Source organism: Plecotus auritus, assembly GCF_963455305.1.
Source record: "Plecotus auritus genome assembly, chromosome: 6".
NCBI lineage: Eukaryota > Metazoa > Chordata > Mammalia > Chiroptera > Vespertilionidae > Plecotus > Plecotus auritus.
The window spans coordinates 1,382,368-1,401,857 of NC_137773.1; the positions used below are offsets into that span (position 1 = coordinate 1,382,368).

Sequence of the window (19,490 nt, forward strand, 5' to 3'; positions counted from 1 at the left end):
TCAGGGGCTCCTGCCCTCCCAGGACAGTGACCACTAATTACCACGTGGACTCCCTGCCCCTGCCCCGGCCGGTCCCAGGTGTCCCCGCAGGAGTGAGCGCACAGGGCCAGCGGCAGGGACGCAGAGCAGCGGGGGACAGACCGGAGGCCGAGCCGCACTGACCTGGAAAGTCGGACGCACGCTTCAGGCTGATGGGGGACTTGGCTCTCTGCAGCTGGGGGGGCAGAGGAGGCGGATCACACGGGCCCAGACCCGTCAATGTGACAGAGGCGCGTACTGGGGACCCCAGCGGCCCCGCCACGTGGCTGCGACCACAGCAGCGCACGACGTCCCTCTCGGCGGCCACAGCGGCTGGGGGACAAGCTCCCCAGGGAGGCCGGGGCTGGGCTCGGAGGACAGAGCTCAGAGGGGCAGAGAGTGAGGAGCGGGTGCGCCGGGCTGTGCAGACCCACACCCAGGGGTGCTGTGGGGGGAGGGCGAGCTTTGGCCGCTGCCCGGCCACTCAGCACCAGGGGGTCCCCCGCTGCCCTCGCTGCGCTGCCCTGGTTCCCTGGTGCAGGGGACGGTGGGGACAGCACTTTGGGCAGGGTCAGGCCCTCACACGAGATCGTCTCCCTCCCTTCCATGCTCCTTTCTCACCCGGAGCCAGCGTGCGCCATGGACACGCTCGACTAGACACGGAGCAAGGCAGGTGGAGGACGGGGAGCCCCACCCTGGGTGTGCCCATCACACCCCACCCAGGGGGGCGCGGCTTTACTCCCACCTGCCTGCTGAATCTGGAAATAATGCTTCTACCCCTCTCTCTCTTTCCCTCCCTCCCTCCTACTACGTTTACTTATTTAATAAGTCTTTATTGACTTCAGAAAGAGGAAGGGAGAGGGAGAGAGAGAAACGTCAAGGATGAGAGAGAATCATTGATCAGTTGCCTCCTGCACGCCCCACACTGGGCATGTGCCCTGATCAGGAATTGAACTGTGACCTCCTGGTTCACAGGTCGACGCTCACCCCCCTGAGACGCGCCGGCCGGGCCTCTCCGACTACATTTAGAAGAAACGCGGGGACTGGTCAAAACACACAGCGCACAGGGCCTGTCCGTACGGCCGTGACGGGTCGGCCCGTCTGGGGCCTGAGACCCGCAGCAGAAGCGCAGCCGCGTCCTCGCCGGCCCTCAGGGCTCCAGCCCGCCCCACCGCGCGGCCCCGCGCCCGCCGCCCGCGTGCAAGCACCTGGATGCCCTTCAGGTTCACCCTGCGCTTGGGCGGGTGGCAGGGCAGGAAGTATCTGCTGTCCTCGGGCGAGTCCTCGGAGGTGGAGGAGTCGTCGGCTTCCTGGCCGTTGGTCCTGGGGCCGGCGTCCCCGAAGCTCTGGGAGATGATGGTCACGGGCAGGTTCCGGGGCAGACTCTGCAGACGGAGGAGCCGGGCTGGGCGGGGCGTGCACAGCAGCTGCCAGGCCACGAGGCCGCTCTGCCGACGGCGCCGCCACTCCCCCGGGGCCCGAGCTCAGGACGCCTGAGCTTCTCTCCTGCCCCCGATCCCCATCCACCTGGAGGCCGGGCCATCTTCCAGACCCACGGCCTCTCTCCTCACCCGTCTCCATCCCGCCTCCCGCCAGCCAGGGCCTGGAGCAGAGACGGGACCCCCCAAGCTGGTCCTGGCCCCTTTGAGCCGAGGTGCATCATCCTCTCCCCAATTTCCAGCCCCCGGCCTGAGCTATGAATACAGAAAACATAGCCAGGCCCGGCCGGGAAGCTCAGTGGTTGAGCGCTGACCCATGAACCAGGAGGTCACGGTTCGATTCCTAGGCAGGGCACATGCCCGGTTTGCGGGCTCGATCCCCATGTGGGGCGTGCAGGAGGCAGCCGATCAAGGATTCTCTCTCATCATGGATGTTTCTCTCTCTTTCTCTCTCCCCCTTCCTCCGTGAAATCTATGAATGTATTTGGGGGAAAAACAAACAGAAAAAGAACGAAACACATTGCCGAATGACGGGTTAAGGACAGAAACGGTGCCAGGGCCTGTCCTCTGTTCCCATCGAGCTGAGGGACGAGGGCATCAGGTCACTTCTGCTCACCCCCAAAGCCATGCCACACCCGCCGGCTGCCCTACAGGCTGCAGAGCCAAAGCCGCCTCACCCCCCTCCATAAGGGACAACGCCGTCCTTCCACCACACGCCGCCCCCTCCCCTTGCGGCTCCTCCCACTGTGGCCCTGCCCGTCCCCACCTCCCAGTCGGCCATCGTGGCCGCCGACAGCGTGCCAGGGTGCCACCCCGCCCCCTGGCCTGGCCCGTCTGTCCCGTGGCCCGTCTCATCCGTACAGTTGGCAGCTGTCCCTGAGCCCTCTGTGCCCGGCGCCAGGTGTCGGACAGACAGAGGCCCTTCCCGAGCGTCTGCGTGAGCCCGAGAGGCTCCAGAGCGGGGGGCACCGCACACAGGCGCCCGGTGGCCAGACCGAGGCCCGCTGCCTGCTCCCGCTCCACGCGCCCTTCGCCTGTAACTGACAACCTGCGCAAACGCCAGGCTCGGGTCTGCCCCCAGCCAGGCATCCTCTGAGGGTGGCGTCCCACTCTCCCAGGCCCGGCTGGTGGGGCCTCAGGCAAGCTGCTCGGGGCTTGTCTGGGTCCCTCCTCGGTACAGGGGGGCAGTGGTGGGCCTTCCAGGTGGGCAGTCCTGCATGTTAAGCGAGATCACGCACAGAAGGCGCTCTGCACCGTACCTGCACCCACACACCTGCACCCACACACCTGCACCCACCCACAGGCCCGAGACCCACCCACAGGCCCCGAGACCCACCCACAGGCCCCTGGACCCACCCACAGGCCCCTGGACCCACCCACAGGCCCGAGACCCACCCACAGGCCCCGAGACCCACCCACAGGCCCCGAGACCCACCCACAGGCCCCGAGACCCACCCACAGGCCCCTGGACCCACCCACAGGCCTGAGACCCACCCACAGGCCCCGAGACCCACCCACAGGCCTGAGACCCAGGCTGCTTTAATAACATCACCCGCTCGGGTGGCAGCGCTCCCTCCCCACCTTGCCCTGCCCACCAGGGACTTTAAGGGGAGCAGGGAGCTTAACCCCGGTGACCATCGATGGCGGCGGGCACTCCAGTGTGGCACCGAGAGGGAGCTGCAGCGACCTGGTGAGGGGCTCGTCTGAGATGCCCAGCCGGCAAGCGCCAAGCCGGGGTTTCGCCCGCACCGTCTACCTTCAGTACCAGCAGTATCCGCTCATCACTGCCCAGCACACGGGAGGTTCCAGGGCGTGGGTGCTCCCCAAGGGGGTGGCAGGGTGGCAGGGCTGGGTGCCCCTCCGCCCGGTGCGGGCCCCGCCCCGCAGGCCCACCTGGTCCAGGCTGCCGCTGTCCCGGGACAGGCGTCGGAGCTTGCTCTCCAGGTTGACGATGCACGCTTCCCGCCGCACCATCTCGATGCGCATCTCGTCGTTCTTCTCCTCCAGCTCGCGGATCTGCTTCCGGTACTTGTCCTTCTCGATCAGGCACTGCGAGTACTGCGTCTGCGCCTCGTCCCGCGAGTGGAAGGCCTGCGGGAGGGACAGGCCCCCGGTCTCCACCCCGTCTCCCCGACACGCCGCCCAGCCCAGCGGCAGCCCGGCTCCCGCTCCCTCCGCGGCCCCCGCTCCCGGCCGGTCAGGGGTCAGGCGCTGCCTTTCCCAGCCGCACGTGGGGCTCGGGGCTCAGGGCGCCTCTCGGGAGCCCACGCCCTGGCCCGGGGGCTCTTGTTATTCCCGCTGTACAGAGAGGGCACCGAGCCTGCCAGGGTGCCCGCGTGCTGCCTGAGTGACGGGCCCCGACCCGCCTACCCCGGAGACCAGCACTGAAGGGCCACGTGAGTCCAGCCGGGCCCACGTGGTCACCGCCTGTGCGTTCTGAAAGCTCCGGTTGGAATTCACCTTTGAAACGGAAGTGGGAGAGCCCGGCCCGGCTGGGCCCCTGGCGGGGGGATGGGGTGGGGGCTCTGAGCCTGGTGGGGGATGGGGCGGGGCCTGGGCCCAGAGCCCCGAGTCCTCGGCCGTGTCTCCCCTCCCGTCCAGAGCACTGGGCTCACGGGGAGCTCTGAGGACCGCTGTGAAAGGGCATCGACACGGCTCACGCCTCGGGGACACCGGTTGGGTATCTTTTATCCTCATCTGTCACCCGTGTCACCCCACGGTTCCCCGGGATTTTCTAAGGGACGCAGAGAGCCTTTGGATTGTCCTAAACGGAGAATCGGGAGCTCCCTCAGCCGGGAGGAGGCGGCTGGTTTTACTGGAAAAGGCTCTGTGGGCCCTTCTCGGCCGCCACCGGGGTGCCCTGGCCCTCGGTGCTCCCCTGAGTCTCCTCAGTCCCCTCCACGGCCCTGTGCCCCCCCGGCCCTGTCCCCCCGGCCCTGTGCCCTCAGCCCTGTCCCCCCGGCCCTGTCCCCCGGCCCTGTCCCCCCGGCTCTGTCCCCCCGGCCCTGTCCCCCCGGCCCTGTCCCCCGGCCCCGTCCCCCCGGCCCTGTGCCCCCCACCCTGTCCCCCCGGCCATTCCCCCGGCTCTGTCCCCCCGGCCCTGTGCCCCCGTGGGCGGCGTGGCGCACCTGGTCCCGCTCGCGCTCCACCTCCTCCAGCTGCAGCATCACGGTGCTCATGCGGTGCTTGTACATCTCGCAGTCCTTCCCCAGCGTCGAGCACTTCAGCTCCAGGTCTTCCTTCTCCTCCAGGTACTGCGGGGCACGGCAGGCGGCGGTCAGCGTGCCGCCAAGTCACCCGCAGGCCAGGCCGCCGCCCCCAGTGGCAGCCATCTGACCGGCGGGGACTGCGGCAGTGGGTCAGTCAGTGAGCTGGGATTGGCTCAGACCCACTGTGTGCCAGGGGACGGAGTGGGGGACGGGCAGACCCGGTGCGTGCCGCCCGAGGCCTGCCGCCGGGAAGGGAGACGGGACCCCACGGACAGTGACAAACAGCTGCAGGGGTGCTGGTGTGGACGTGGGGCGTGTACCCCGGGTCAGGGAGAGGGGGGCCGGAGGCAGGGTGCCGCGGCGCCCCGCCCACCTTGTCCCGCAGCCCCTCGGCCTGGCGCGTCTCCTCCTGCAGGTTGTAGATCTTGTTGACCAGCTCCTGCCGGTCCTCCAGCGCCTCCTTGCGGTCATGCTCCAGGATGTCCAGGATGGCCTTGTCCGAGTCGGGCAGGCTGCGCTGCCCGGCCTGGGGTGGGAGAGAGGGTGGGTGAGGGCCACAGAGCCTGCGGAGACACCCGCAGACACCCGCAGGCCACGCTGAGCCGTGGGGCAGAGCCGGAGCAGAGACGCGATCCGCTGCCTCTGGAGGTCCTTAGCGGCTTGTTAGGTGAGAATGTTACCACCGGGCAAGAAGCATAAGCCCTGCTGCCGCCAGCACCCCGAGGCTGCTGTTCAGCCCCAGCTCTTATCGGAGCCCCAGAAGCTGCTCCCCGAACACTTCACAGGTGACAACGAAGACCGGGCAGGCCCACCAAATAGGCGCCAATCAGCTTCATCGTCAGAGCACAGGCACCAGGCAGCCAGTGCGGGGGGGGGGGGTGGGGGTGGGGGTGGGGGGGTGGGCGGGGGGAGGCAGGGAAGGCAGGGGAGTCTGGGGAGGCAGGGGAGGCAGGGAGAGGCAGGGGAGACAGGCGGCCTCTTCTCTCCCTTAGGTGTGTGCTGGGCCGTCACTCCGCGGAGAGGCCCTCCGTCCCACACGCTCCGTGCTGACAGAGGCAGGAGGCACTCGGAGTGTTAATAAACGCACGGCTGACCGTGGAGGTTCTTGGGATTTTTTTGGTTCACCCTCACCTGAGGACATTTTTTCCATTGATGTTTTTTAGAGAGTGGAAAGGGGAGGGGGAGAGACACATCGATTGGTTGCCTCCCTCACATACCCTGATAGGGGCTGGGGATCGAACCCAGGACCCTTTGGTACTGGCCGGCGCTCTAACCACTGAGCCGCCAGCCACGGTGCATTTCTCTGTCTTTCAGGACAAGCAGGCCTCCCTGTCACACTCGCCTCCCTGCGCTCAGGGCACTGATCGTTGAGTGGGTCAGTTAAAGAAGCTTTTCACAAGTACCAGGTCACGTACTGTCACGTGTCTGAGAAGGGGTGGTGTGGTCACCCCCAGTCTTCCGAGGAGGAAACTGAGGCGCCCCCGGTGATGTGGGTTGCCGGTGGTCCTGCAGTCACCTGCCCTGTAGGGAGCGGCTCTAGGGTCCAGCCTCGGGCTGACCTGTGGCAGGGCCACCAACCAGTCCCAGCCGGAAGGGCAGAGCATAAACAAGCCTGACCTGGTAGCCCTCCCTCATCCCTTCCTAAGTAGCTAATGGGCTGTGGGAGGTGCAGCAAATGTTGCCAAAACAAGAACATGTGCACACATGTTAGTCCACCCTGGTTGTAATCAGACTATAAAACAGAGCATCGGCCTGCAGGCTGGGTCTTTGGTATCCTCATCCAGGCTCAGGAGATGCACCGAGCCCCAGCTGTATTCTCTTGTCTGTCTTTTCTTCAATCCTTCACCGCCCCTCCTCAGGCTCACCCTTGGCCGTGCTGGCGTGGCACACTGCCCCCTCCCTGCCCTCAGCTGCCCCCTCCCTGCCTCCCCTTCCCCCCTCTCTGCCCCCCTGCTCCACACACACACACCTGGATGATGGACTGCAGCTCCTGGATCTTAGTCTTCAGCATCTCGTTCTCCCGCTCCAGCTCCAGCACCTGCTCCCTCTTGGGCCGGCTCTCGATGTCGTTCTTCAGCTTCAGGGACTGGTTCCTCTCCAGCTTGCACTCCTCCTCCATCTTGTTCAGCCGGTGCTTCAGCTGGTCGATCTGCGCAGCCGGGCGCCGAGGGGGTGGGGTTGGCAAGGGCCCCGAGGAGGCATCGCTCCCCAGGCCCCCTGAATGCGGCCCCACCTGGGCCGCGCCCCTCCATCCTTCCAGTGGCAAAGGGCCCACAGAGCCTTTTCCAGTAAAACCAGCCGCCCCTCCCGGCCGAGGGAGCTCCCGATTCGCCGTTTAGAACAATTCAAAGGCTCTCTATGTCCCTTAGACAATTCCGGGGTAACCGGCAACGGGTGACAGATGAGGATAAAAGATACCCATCCGGTGTCCCTGAGGCGTGAGCCATGTCGATGCCCTTTCACAGCGGTCCTCGGAGCTCCCCGTGAGCCTAGGGCTCTGGATGGGAGGGACGACATGGGGGCTCGGGGCTCTGGGTCCACCCTGACTCCACCCCGAGCGGCCCTGCTCCCCTAGGCTCTGTCCTCGTGGGCTCACAGCAGGCTTCATTTGAAAGGACAGCGTTCCCTCGGAAAGGCCCCAGGCTCACGGGTCTACCGGGCCTGCCAGAGGCAGTGCCAACATCTGGAACCGAGACAGCTGGAGACGGGCTGGGCGTCACCCTCAGGGTGAGTGTCAGGATTGGGGGCCAGAAGACTCTCACACCTGGTGCCTAAGCGAGTCCGCTGCCCCGGACCCTGGCCTCGGCAGAACACCCAACACAGGGGCTTGTGTTCAAGGCGGCAAGGAGGCGAGGCACCACAGGGGTGGGTGTCCTTCGTCAGTTCCAGGCTCACGGGGAGGCGGGTGTCAAGATATCTGGCAGGTGGAGGGCCGCGGCTCTAGCTAGGGAAGGCCAGCTCTGCACCCTGCCCCCAGCCGGGGGAAAGGAGAGAGGCCGCAGGGGAGCAGCCTGGGGCTGAGACGTGCCGAGGGACTCGCGGGCCAGATGGGCCTTTCAGTTCTAGACATGCCGCCTCACTATGACTACATCTTCGGGGACGGACACCACGAGGGAGAGTTCCGGGATAGACCCGTGGGAGCCCCACCCTAGGTTAACGGCCCCGCGTGCTGGGCAACGCGGCTCAGGAGTCACCCCTCCTTAGAGACCGTGGGCAAAGTCCTCGTCAGCCTCCTGGGAGGTCAACCCGAGTGCCCTGTGCCGGGCCGATCCCCAGTCGCACCTGAGTGGGCCCGGCATGCCCGCACGGAGGGGCGCACCCGGGCCAGCCACTTCCCCAGGGGCTCATGGAACAGCGCCTCACCTCTGAGGGCGTGGGCGTTATTGCCGTGACTGCCACCGACAAACGAGGGAACTGAGACCGAGGGTCAACTCACTGGGATGCAGAAGCCAGATCTGAATTCCCATCTGTGATATTTAAAGGCTCCTGCTCTTCACACACACACCCCCTACTGCCCGTTACACCCCTGATTCCATCCGCCCCGATTCTAGTGGGTTGTTTACTGATCTGTCCGCTTCAGCTAAATGGTATGTGACCTGACCAGAAATCAGGTTATTTATCCCCGCGTCCCCCACAGTGCTCAGCACACTGCCTTACACGTGGCAGGTGCCTAATAAATATTCCGAGAGTCTATTTCCACCCCGAAGCCAGAGTGATCCATCTAGAAATAAATCAGCTGTCACTCCCCAGCTCTCAATCCTTCAGCGGCGTCCCATCACAACGGCAATGACGGCCAAGGTCTCACCGCGTCCCCTTGATCGGGAGGATGGCCACCTCCCCCCTCCTTTCCCGAGCCCCTTGCCCCTTTGGCTCCAGAAACACCATCAAGCACGCCCCCTGCTTGGGGCCTTGATCGCTCCGAGCTCCACCCTGAGACCTGCATGGCTGGCCCTCCCTGTCCTCGGGGCTCTGCCCCCGTCCCCTTCTCACGGGCCTTCCCGACCACCTATACCAATAAGAGGATAATATGCTAATTAGACCGGATAGACCGGACGTCTTCTGCACAAAGCTGCAGCGGCTGCGAGGGCCGAGGAGGACTGGCAGCTGTGGCAGCAGCAGCAGCAGGGTGATGGGGGCAGCGCCTTCCCCTGATCGCCCGGTCGCCTTCCACAGAGGGAGGCCAGACTGTGGCTTAGGCCCGCTCCCTACAGGGAGCAAGCTGTCAGTAGGACATCCCCTGAGGGTTCCCGGACTGTGAGAGGGGGCAGGCCAGGCTGAGGGACCTCCCCCACTCCCGTCCCAGTTCACGAATTTTCGTGCACCAGGCCTCTAGTCCTACATAAAACAGCACCCCACCCGCCAGCCTCCTGCTCTCTGCGTTCCTCTTCTAAACCGCGCTCGGCACTCCCGGCGTTTATGTTTGCTCTCCGGTGAGAGGGTGGCGCCGGGCCAGCGGCCGGGGCTTGCCTTACGCATCCCTGGGACAGAGCCTGGCGCGGGGGCGGAGCTCAGTACTTGAAAGGAACGAAGGAGTTAAGCAAACGCCCTTCCCTGCCTCCACTTCGGCGCTGAAGTCTTTAATGACCTCAATTACGTGCTGGTGGCTAGTTGGCGGAGAGGTGTCCTGGCTCTGGGCCTGCCCGCTGACCTTTCTGCCGGGATGGGCGGAGGCCTGCGCCCAGGCCCTGTGCCTCCCGCAGCACGCGGTGCCTTCTCCTCGCTGACTCCCGGGGGCCATCCTCTGGGCGTGGCCCCTTCCATCTCCCCACCCCCTGGCCGGGTGCACGGTCTGTGTGCGCCGTCTGCACATGCGCCTGGAGCTCCTGGCCCCAAAAGGAGGGAAGCCCCACTAGGTCCGCGTGCACGTGTTGGACCTGGGCAGCCGAGCGGGACCTAAGCTGCGGTGGGCCGATCAGCGCCCATCTGCACATGCGCACGGTGGGGGAAGCCCCCTGGTTCGGTGTGCGCATGCGCACGGTGGGGTTTGGGCCCTAGGCGCTAGGCTGCGAGGGCGGTGCGCATGCGCGGGGTGGATGGAGGCCTCCGGCCCCGCCCCCGGCCAAGGGCGAGGCTCTGCGCCCCCGCTCCCGCCTGCACGCAGTGCTCACCTCGAGCTGCAGGTCCCGGCTGCGCATCACCGCCATGTTCTTCTCCTCGCTGAGCTGCGCGTAGCGCATGGCCAGGTTGTAGTTGTCGTCCTTGACCTTGACCAGCTCGTCGTTGTAGCCGTCGCGCTCCTCCTTCATCTTGTAGTAGCGCTCCTGGAAGGTGAGCAGCTCCACGCGCGTCAGCGTCAGCTGCTTCTTCTCGTCCTCCAGCTGCCGCGCCTTGGCCAGGAGCTCGCAGCGCTGCAGGTCCTTGGCCTTCATCTGCTGCTGCAGCTTGATGACCTCGTTCATGAGGAAGTGCGTGAGGCCCTCGTGGCCCTCCTCCACTGCGGGGGGTGGGGGTCAGGACGTCCGCTCCCCATTACCCACCCGCCCTCCCGAGCTCTCACCCCCACGGGCCCTCCTCCACTGCGGGGGGCGGGGGTCAGGACGGCTGCTCCCCATCACCCACCCGCCCTGCTGAGCTCTCACCCCCACGGGCCCCAGACTCAAGGGGAGCAAAGCAGCTCATCCTGGCTGAGCTCGGGTCTGGCAGGGAGACAGACAACAGGAAAGCGAGTGACGCAGAAATGTAACTGCAGACAGATGTCAGGGAGAGAAGGCCCAGGCAGTGGAGTGTGAGAGGGGCCGGTCCAGCGGGGGGAGGCGGAGCTGAGAGTTGAGTGTGGAAGAAAAACGCTCCATAAGGTGGGACATGGCGCAGAAGGACGTGGACATTTCAGGAGCCGGAGGAAGACCAAGGGAGCCGGGGAGAGGCAGAGCCGGGGAGGCTGGAGTGCCCGCAGGGGCTGGGCCCCGGCGCCCTGGGGGCCGCAGGAAGGACGGGTCTTCGGATGGAGCAGCGGGAGGTTTTACGCAGGGAGGTCTGCGAGGTGGAGAAGGCGCGAGGCAGGCAGGGGTGGAAGCGAGAGCTGATGGGATGCAGGGCTGGGGAGGAGGACGGCCCGGAGTGTGTAGGACGGGACGGAAGACAGGACGTGCGGGGGGGTCTGGCTCAGGGATGCTGGAGGCGAGTAGGCGAGAACCGGACCCCAGGGGGCGAGCAGCTGTCTCCCCGCCGCCGTACACTGGGGATGTGCCAGGAACACCCCCTCTCTCGGCTCTAGCTCCCCTTTGCCGCTTTCATCATCGGGCAGAAATCAGTGGCCGCCAGCCCGCGTGTGCTGTCCTAGCGTCACCGGGTCACCGCCCTGGGGCTGTCCCGCCAGGGGACACACACACCTCCCACCGCAGCCCACAGGCTCTCCGGACGGAGCCGCTCACCCACGATGGTGGAGAACCTGCGCGTGGGCTCCTTGCCCGTCACCAGCTTGTACAGCTCCGGGTAGTAGAACTCCAGGCTCTCCAGGAACACCACGTAGCCCCGCTGGCCCTTGGTGTGCAGGATGTCCAGCAGCCGGCCTAGGGACACAGCCACGTCACTCGGCGTGAAGGCACAGGTGACCGGACCCCAGTCCCCATGTCTCGTCTCCTCCCGGACTCCTGTCCCTCCGTGAACTCGGAGAAGACGGCGTCGCCACAGCTGTCACTCCCGAGTGCCTCCCGGACCCCGGGGCTGGGATCACACGCCAGGCCCTCAGCGGGGAGGCGGTGGCTGTCAGCTCCCTTCCTCTGGGACCCCAGGGGGTGGGGGGACCCGGGCGCACCACGGCCTCAGGGAGCCCCCAGCTTCACAGAGCTCCCCGGGCGACCGGGTTTCGATGAGCCACGCTGGCCTCGGCTCCTCTGATCGGAGGAGGTGGACGTGCAGTGGCCGCTGCAGAGTGGAGTGTGTTCTCTGGGCTTCGGAGCAAAAGACAAATATCTGTGCGGGGAGCTAGGAGTCCCCGGGAGCAGGCCGCTCTCCCTGGGGTGGCCACAGCGCCTGGAAACATCTCTGACCCAAGGGGGATGTGCCAGCAGGTCTCTGCCCCACTGGTTCCCCTTAATGTTTACATGCCTTGGCCTCCCCTAAACATTTTACTTCCAGACGTTTCTTCCCTGGAGGCCCTCGAGCTGACCGTGTCCCCAGGACAGGCAGGACTCGTGCGTTTCATCTTGTGTGGGCTGCCGGCGTGTGGGCTGCCGGCGTGGGGGCTGCTGGTGTGGGGGCTGCCGGCGTGTGGGCTGCTGGTGTGGGGGCTGCTGGTGTGGGGGCTGCCGGCGTGTGGGCTGCTGGTGTGGGGGCTGCTGGTGTGGGGGCTGCTGGTGTGGGGGCTGCTGGTGTGGCTGCCGGCGTGGGGGCTTCCGGTGTGTGGGCTGCCGGCGTGTGGGCTGCCGGCGTGGGGGCTGCCGGCGTGGGGGCTGCCGGTGTGGGGGCTGCTGGTGTGGGGGCTGCTGGTGTGGGGGCTGCCGGCGTGTGGGGGCTGCTGGTGTGGCTGCTGGTGTGGGGGCTGCTGGTGTGTGGGCTGCCGGCGTGTGGGGGCTGCTGGTGTGGCTGCTGGTGTGGGGGCTGCTGGTGTGTGGGCTGCCGGCGTGTGGGGGCTGCTGGTGTGGCTGCTGGTGTGGGGGCTGCTGGTGTGGCTGCTGGCGTGGGGGCTGCTGGTGTGGCTGCCGGCGTGTGGGCTGCCAGCGTGTGGGCTGCTGGTGTGGGGGCTGCCGGCGTGTGGGCTGCTGGTGTGGCTGCTGGTGTGGGGGCTGCTGGTGTGTGGGCTGCTGGTGTGGCTGCTGGTGTGGGGGCTGCTGGTGTGGCTGCTGGCGTGGGGGCTGCTGGTGTGGCTGCTGGTGTGGCTGCCGACGTGTGGGCTGCTGGTGTGTGGGCTGCTGGTGTGGGGGCTGCCGGCGTGTGGGCTGCTGGTGTGTGGGCTGCTGGTGTGTGGGCTGCTGGTGTGGCTGCTGGTGTGGGGGCTGCTGGTGTGGCTGCTGGTATGGGTGCCGACGTGTGGGCTGCTGGTGTGTGGGCTGCTGGTGTGGGGGCTGCTGGTGTGGGGGCTGCTGGTGTGGCTGCCGGCGTGTGGGCTGCTGGCGTGTGGGCTGCCGGAGCAGTGCGGGGGCAGGGCTGGAAGTGACAGCCGCGCTGGGTAGGAGAGCCCTGTGATGGGGGATGTCCGTCGGGAGAGCGTGCCGTGATGGGTGATGAGTGTTGTGCACACAAAGGACAGTCACAGCTACTCTAATTTCGAGGGAGCGATGCGTGTGAATGGCGTGCGGGGAGATCTGTAACCGCGGCGATGCGATACGGAGACATCGGTCATTGTGATGGGTGACCACGTCACAGGGATTGCTAATCACTTGATGTGTCGCCTGCCTACGTCCGTCATCGGAGGGGTGCTCCGCCTCAGGCCGGGGTAGGAAATAACACTATTTCCCCTTCTCCGAGTCTGGGACCCTCTTAGTTCTACCGCTTGGGGGCAGGGCCCGGGCTGGGCAGAGGGCCGCGGGCCCAGCTGAATAATTCCCGACCCGGAGAAACTCACGCTGGCACACTAACTGGAGGGGTTTCCTGGGGCCGCCGCCAGGGGCACCCCGCCCGCCCCGGGCGTGGCTGGGCTCACCGGCGCGGTTGATCTTGGAGGGCAGCATGGGTGCGTTGAGCACCTCGTCCTCGTCCTGCTCGTCGATGACCTTGCACTGGCGCAGGTAGGGCGTGAGCTTGGCCGGGTTGATGTAGCGGCTCAGCATGTGCCGGTTGCACTCCACGTTCTCCCACAGCGCGTCCTCCTCGTCCTTCAGCGTCTCCATGTAGTCGTCCATCTCGGCGCCGGCCCCTGGCACACAGAGGCAACGGGTCACCCGAGAGCTCACGGACCGCGGCGCGCGGTCCTCCGGGGTGACCTCTGGACGATGTTGGGCTAATAAAGGTCAAGCAGGGCCTGGGCGGGCGTCATCCCCGGCACCGAGAAGGTTGCTGGTTCGGTTCCCGGTCGGGGCACGTGTCTGGGTTTCGGGCTCCATCCCCGGGGGGCGGGGGCGCACGTGGGAGGCAGCCGATGGATGTTACACTCCCACATTGATGTTTCTCTCTCTTCCCTTCCTCTCGCTCCCAAATCAATAAGCGATTCTTTAAAATGAATGAATGAATGAATGAGTGAAAAAGTCAGGCAGAGAAAGCATGACGGCATTTTAACATTTCAGGAAGGGAGGGAGAGGCCTGGCCAGGTAGCTCAGTTCGTTAGAGCGTCGTCCCGGTCCGCCAATTCGGCTTCGATCCCTGGTCAAGGCACATATAAGAATCAAGCAATGAGGGCATACGTAAGTGGAACGGCAAATCGGTGTTTCCCTCCCCGCCCCCTCCTCCCTCTCTAAAATAACGAGCAGATGAAAAGGAAGGAGGGGACGTGGGTACAGACATACAGGGGTGAGCGAGAGCAGGCGTACAGTTGTCTGTATGGAAGAAGACACAGGTTCGGGTTCTGACAGTAGCTTTAAGGACTGTGTTTCACGTACTCACACCGTAGCGCTGCCTTCGCCCACCCCCGTGTGTGTCCCTGTCTGTACGGACCGTGAGCAATGGGTGGACAAGCCACAGTATTAAAGAAACCGTAGCCCTGGCCGGTGTGGCTCAGTGGATAGAGCATCAGTCTGTGGACTGGGGGGTCCCGGGTTCGATTCCAGCCAAGGGCACATGCCTGGGTTGCGGGCTCCATCCCCAGTGGGGGGCGTGCAGGAGGCAGCCGATCAATGATTCTCTCTCATCATGAATGTTTCTCTCCCTCTCCAAAATCAATAAAATATATTAAAAAAAAAAAAAAAAAGAAAGAAACCGTTACTGGGAGAGGGGACACGGTGCAGCCGGCGTGCAGCCCTCCAGCCCACGTGTTCATGCCTCACGGGGTTCTGTCCTTTCTCGGGACGACTGTGCTGTTATTTTTTTGTTTTGCAGTTTCCCGCCGATGGGGTCATGCTGTGCGTTTCCTCATTTCCTTTCTTTAAAAAATATATTTTATTGATTTTTTACAGAGAGGAAGGGAGAGGGAGAGAGAGTCAGAAACATCGATGAGAGAGAAACATCCATCAGCTGCCTCCTGCACGCCCCCCACTGGGGATGTGCCTGCAACCAAGGTACATGCCCTTGACCGGAATCGAACCCGGGACCCCTCCGTCCGCAGGCTGACGCTCTATCCACTGAGCCACACCGGTTAGGGTTCCTCATTTCCTTTTTCAACTTGCTTGCTTTTCTCTACGTTTTCTGAGACTGATTGAGGTTGATGTATACGTCGGATCTGTTCATTTTGAAACGGCTTTAACGAAATGTAGTTTACGTAGCATACAATTCACCTTTTGAAAGTGTGCAGTTCAAAGTGCATTCACAGGGTTGACCAGCGATCACCCCAATTAATCTTAGGACAGTTTCACCACCCCCACACGGAGCTCCACGTGCCCCTCTCCAGCCCTCGGCAGCCACTAACTTACTTCCGAGAGAGACATCGGCCTTTTCCGGGCCTTCATGCGCAGCGGGCACTCGATAACGCTGCCCTTGCCTCACATCCTTTCCAACTCTATTGTCAGCCTGGCCGTGCCTGCATTGCATGTGCTTATTCGTGTTTAGTGGTGGCACGGGTTCCATTGTGAGAACACAGCAGCATTATTCATCCCCCCCCCCCCCCCCGATTTTTGACTTGAGCATTCAGCACTGTTTCTAGCGAGAGTACGTGGAAGCAGCCTGACCAGGAGCTGGGCCAGGGTCCCGCTCCACGGAGCCACGTCTCAGAGGGACGGATGTGGCGGCACCAGGGCAGCCCCAGACGCAATGTTAAAAGAGGAGATTTCAGAACATACACATGTCGTTCGACAAAAAGCATTTTTGGGCCCTAACCGGTGTGGCTCAGTGGATAGAGCGTCGGCCTGCGGACGGAAGGGTCCCAGGTTCGATTCCGGTCAAGGGCATGTACCTTGGTTGCGGGCACATCCCCAGTGGGAGGTGTGCAGGAGGCAGCTGATCGATGTTTCTCTCTCATCGATGTTTCTAACTCTCTATCCCTCTCTCTTCCTCTCTGTAAAATATCAATAAAATATATTAAAAAAAAAAAAAAGCATTTTTGGTCTTTGTCCCTGTTCCCTACAACTCTCGGGATCTCGAGGGGTCGGAGTGTCCTTTGTGAGGTAAGGCGATGCCTTCTCGCTAGGTAGGGGCCCTGGAGAGCTCCAGGGTGGGCTGGTGGCAGGCGAGCGACTGGAAGTGACTCAGCCCCACACCTGACCTCTGGGGCAGGGAGAAGCCAGAGAGTGAGTTCAATCCTCCATGGCGCCCGGCCGGTGTGGCTCCGTGGTTGAGCGTCAACCTACGAATCAGGAGGTCAGGGTTCGATTCCCGGTCAGGGCACATGCCTAGGTTGGGGGCTTGATCCCCAGTCGGGGACGTGCAGGAGGCAGCCGATCTGCAATTCTCTCTCATCGTTGATGTTTCTATCTCTCTCTCCCTCTCCCTTCCTCTCTGAAATCAATAAACACTTAAAAGAGGAAAAAAAGTCCTCCACGGAGAATGACTTAATCAGCCATGCCCGTGTAATGACACCCCCATAAAAACCCCTAAACACTGGGGTTCCCAGAGCTTCCGATTTGTGACCGTGTGCCCCTGCTGGGAGGGGCACCTCAGCTCCAGGGCCCTGGGCCTGGGCATCGGAAGGGGGGCAGGCTGGTGAAGCTGAAGGTGAAGCCGAGTCCAGGGCGGTGGGCACCCCGATACCCAGTGCTGCCTCCTACTCACACCCTCTCAGCGGCCACCACCCTGCGGTCTCGTCTGTGTCAAATAGACCCCTGGCCCCGGCTGGGTCAAGGAGGACCCCCCCCCGCCGAAACCGGTGTGGCTCAGTGGATAGAGCGTCGGCCTGTGGACTGAAAGGTCCCAGGTTCGATTCCGGTCAGGGGCACGTACCTTGGTTGCGGGCACATCCCCAGTAGGAGGTGTGCAGGAGGCAGCTGATCGATGTTTCTCTCTCATCGATGTTTCTAGCTCTCTATCCCTCTCCCTTCCTCTCTGTAAAAAATCAATAATATATATATATTTTTTTTTAAAAAGAGGAGGACCCCCCCCCCCCCGTCATGTGCCGGTTGCACCTCCACCTGGGCTTCCACGCGGGCCAGAGACAGCGGTCGGGGAGCGGGCTGGGGGCTGAGCCGGAGGCCAGCACCTGGACGCCACGGAGGTCAGAGCCGGACCACACACAGCGGGCGGCGCCGGGGAGGGAGGCCGGGAGGCGATGCTGTGATGCCGCCGTGACCGACCCGAGCGTCCGTGAGAGGTGGCAGGGCCGTCTCTCTGGGTCTCTAACTCCGGTTCCCGGCCCCGTGAGCCCGGCCACGTGTGGCTCTGCGCCTCCCACGTGGTGTCTGGTCCCTGCTGTCGACGTCGGTGATCTCCCAATTAATGGAGCTGTTTGGCCTGGGCCTTGGCTACGCGACCAAGGGCCTTGGCCGTTGGGTGTTTGGAGCAGCAGCTGACGGTGATTAAAAGTGAGGACGCAGCCCACTCAGGCCCGCAGAGTCTGCACCGACGGCCAGCTGCCTTCACCAACGGACGCCCCGGCCTCCAGCCCGTTTGCAGACTCGGTGCGGGCCACCTGGGCTGCTGGTGGGGGCGGGTGGCTCCCGCCACATAGCCATACCGCCTCCGTCGCTCGCTCCAGGTGAACCTGACTTTGCTCTTTCCAAAGCGTCAACATCCATGTTGGACGCTCCTCCCTCCCCTGGAGATACATATACTTTTAAATGTATTTTTGATGTCAGAGAGGAAGGGAGAGGGCGAGAAACATCAGTGACGAGAGAAAATCATGGATCGGCTGCCTCCTGCACACCCCCTACTGGGGACCGAGCCTGCAACCCGGGCCTGTGCCCCTGACCGCGAATCGAACCGTGACCTCCTGGTTCACAGGTTGACGCTCAGCCACTGAGCCATGCAGGCCAGGCCCTCCCCTGAATGTTAACCAGAGCTGGTGGCAACTCCAACCCAACACCGGCCGGTCTGACCAGGGCCTGGCGTGGTCTTGAGTCAAACCCTGGCCACACTGGTCTTTGTATAAACAGCGGGAAGAGCAAGTTTCAGGCTCCCGGGCAGGCCCCACGGGAGGGCCACCGTGCTCACCTCTGTACAGTCCCGCCTCCGCCCCTCGCTCGCTGAAACAGCGCCCACTGGGCTCCCTGCTGCCGTCACCGTGAAGTTCAAAGTCTTCGCCTTGACCCCGAGGTCCTGTGTGGCCTGCCCCGCCCGTCCCCGCGGCCTCCGCCTGGCTGTGTCCCTGCACCCGCCGCCTCTGAGTGTCCAGGGGAGCTGCTGGCTTCAGAGCCGGCTCCCCGCGCCCTCTGCGGGGACCTCCCCTCGCCGCCCCTCACTCCCAGTCACCTCGCTCTGTTCGTGCTCAGGGAGAAGGAGAGGCAGGTGTGACGTACCTGGCATGTGGCAGGTGCTCAGGACACCGCTCCGTCCCGTGACCGAGGCCTGAGCGTCACTCTTCGCGGCCCGGGCTCGTCCCTCCCCGAGCCAGGCTCCTCCGGGGCCGGGGGCTGCGGCGGCCGGGCTCTGGAAAAGGGGAGAAGCGGACTGGCGCGGAGCTGGGGGTCGAGAGCCAGGGGCCGTTCGGGGACCACAGCGGTGGCGAGCAGCGCATCTCTCCCGGGACGGGGGCCGTGGGGTGACCGCGCCCCGGAGCCGCTGGAGGGAGAGCCGTGGGTCCAGCCCGGGGCAGCCTTAGGAGCCACAGCCCCCGTTCCGAGGCCCCGGGACAGATGGACAGAGGTCCCCTGGGGTTACTCCTGGCGGGGGAGGGCTCCCCACAGCGTGAGAGGCGCGTGCTGAGTGGACGCTCCCGTCGGCCCTCGCTCACGGGTCAAGGGCGGCGCCGGGTCGGGCGGGACGGGCCCTGGGAGCTTCCCCACGCTGCTGCTTCCGGGCTCCCAGGGGCCGGCCGGCGCGGGTGACAGGGCAGGACCAGTGTCCTCTGGGGAAGGGAGGCGGGAGGCGGGAGGCTCAGCCCTGAGCAGGCGCGGGCCCTGAGCTGGCTCAGGCATTGCTTCCTCGGGACGGAGGGGCCTGGGCGCCCCTGTAATCCGGAACCCGCTTGGTTTGGGCCGAAGGACTAATCGCAGGTGACGCCGGCCCTCCCGGAGCTGACAGAGCCGTTCTCGCCGGGTGTCAGCTCGATCGCAGGGAGCTGTCACGGGCCTCGCCGCAGGGAGCGCGGGACACGCTTCTCTGGAGGACGCCGTGTCCTTGGCGTCCCCAAGGCCTCCCTGTTCGGCGGCACCACGGGGGGGAGGGCTGCGGGCACCACGGGGGAGGGCTGCGGGCACCACGGGGGGGGGGCTGCGGGCACCATGGGGAGGGCTGCGGGCACCATGGGGGGGCTGCGGGCACCATGGGGAGGGCTGTGGGCCCCACGGGGGGAGGGCTGCGGGCACCACGGGGAGGGCTGCGGGCACCACGGGGAGGGCTGCGGGCACCACGGGGAGGACTGCGGGCACCACGGGGGGGGGGCTGTGGGCCCCACGGGGGGGGGGGGGAGGGCTGCGGGCCCAGTGCCCAGCCAAGGTGAGCGGGCCGCCCACAGGCGAAGGGAAACGGTTTTCTTCCTTTTCAAGCAGGAGGGACATGGCTTCTTCTACAACCGGAAGAAAAGCCTTCTGGAAACTGGCTGTGGGAGAGGCTCCTTTGTAAGAGACAGCGCGCAGGTCGGCCGAGGCTGGTACCACCACCGGGCGTGTCCGCACGGGCTCGGGGAACCGAGGCTGCCCTCCCGACCTCCGCCCGTAGAGTTGGCCCACACCCCGAGGAACCCGAGGTCGGGGAAGACGAACAGGCTACG

General features: G+C 64.8%; 1 protein-coding gene across 1 annotated transcript in view; it reads right to left on the reverse strand.

The window, feature by feature from the left end:
* The window catches only part of CARD11 (caspase recruitment domain family member 11), a 32,730-nt gene extending 19,269 nt beyond the window's left edge, over positions 1-13,461 (reverse strand). Inside the window, exons 1-9 of the mRNA XM_080674314.1 lie at positions 13,248-13,461; positions 11,038-11,175; positions 9,775-10,100; positions 6,636-6,815; positions 5,040-5,192; positions 4,586-4,711; positions 3,351-3,548; positions 1,227-1,403; positions 163-214 (exon numbers count right to left, since the gene is read on the reverse strand). Coding sequence (XP_080530440.1) covers positions 163-214; positions 1,227-1,403; positions 3,351-3,548; positions 4,586-4,711; positions 5,040-5,192; positions 6,636-6,815; positions 9,775-10,100; positions 11,038-11,175; positions 13,248-13,446 — 1,549 coding nt within the window. The 5' untranslated portion in view covers positions 13,447-13,461. The remainder of the gene's footprint in view (positions 1-162; positions 215-1,226; positions 1,404-3,350; positions 3,549-4,585; positions 4,712-5,039; positions 5,193-6,635; positions 6,816-9,774; positions 10,101-11,037; positions 11,176-13,247) is intronic.
* Between the last annotated feature and the right edge of the window lie 6,029 nt (positions 13,462-19,490).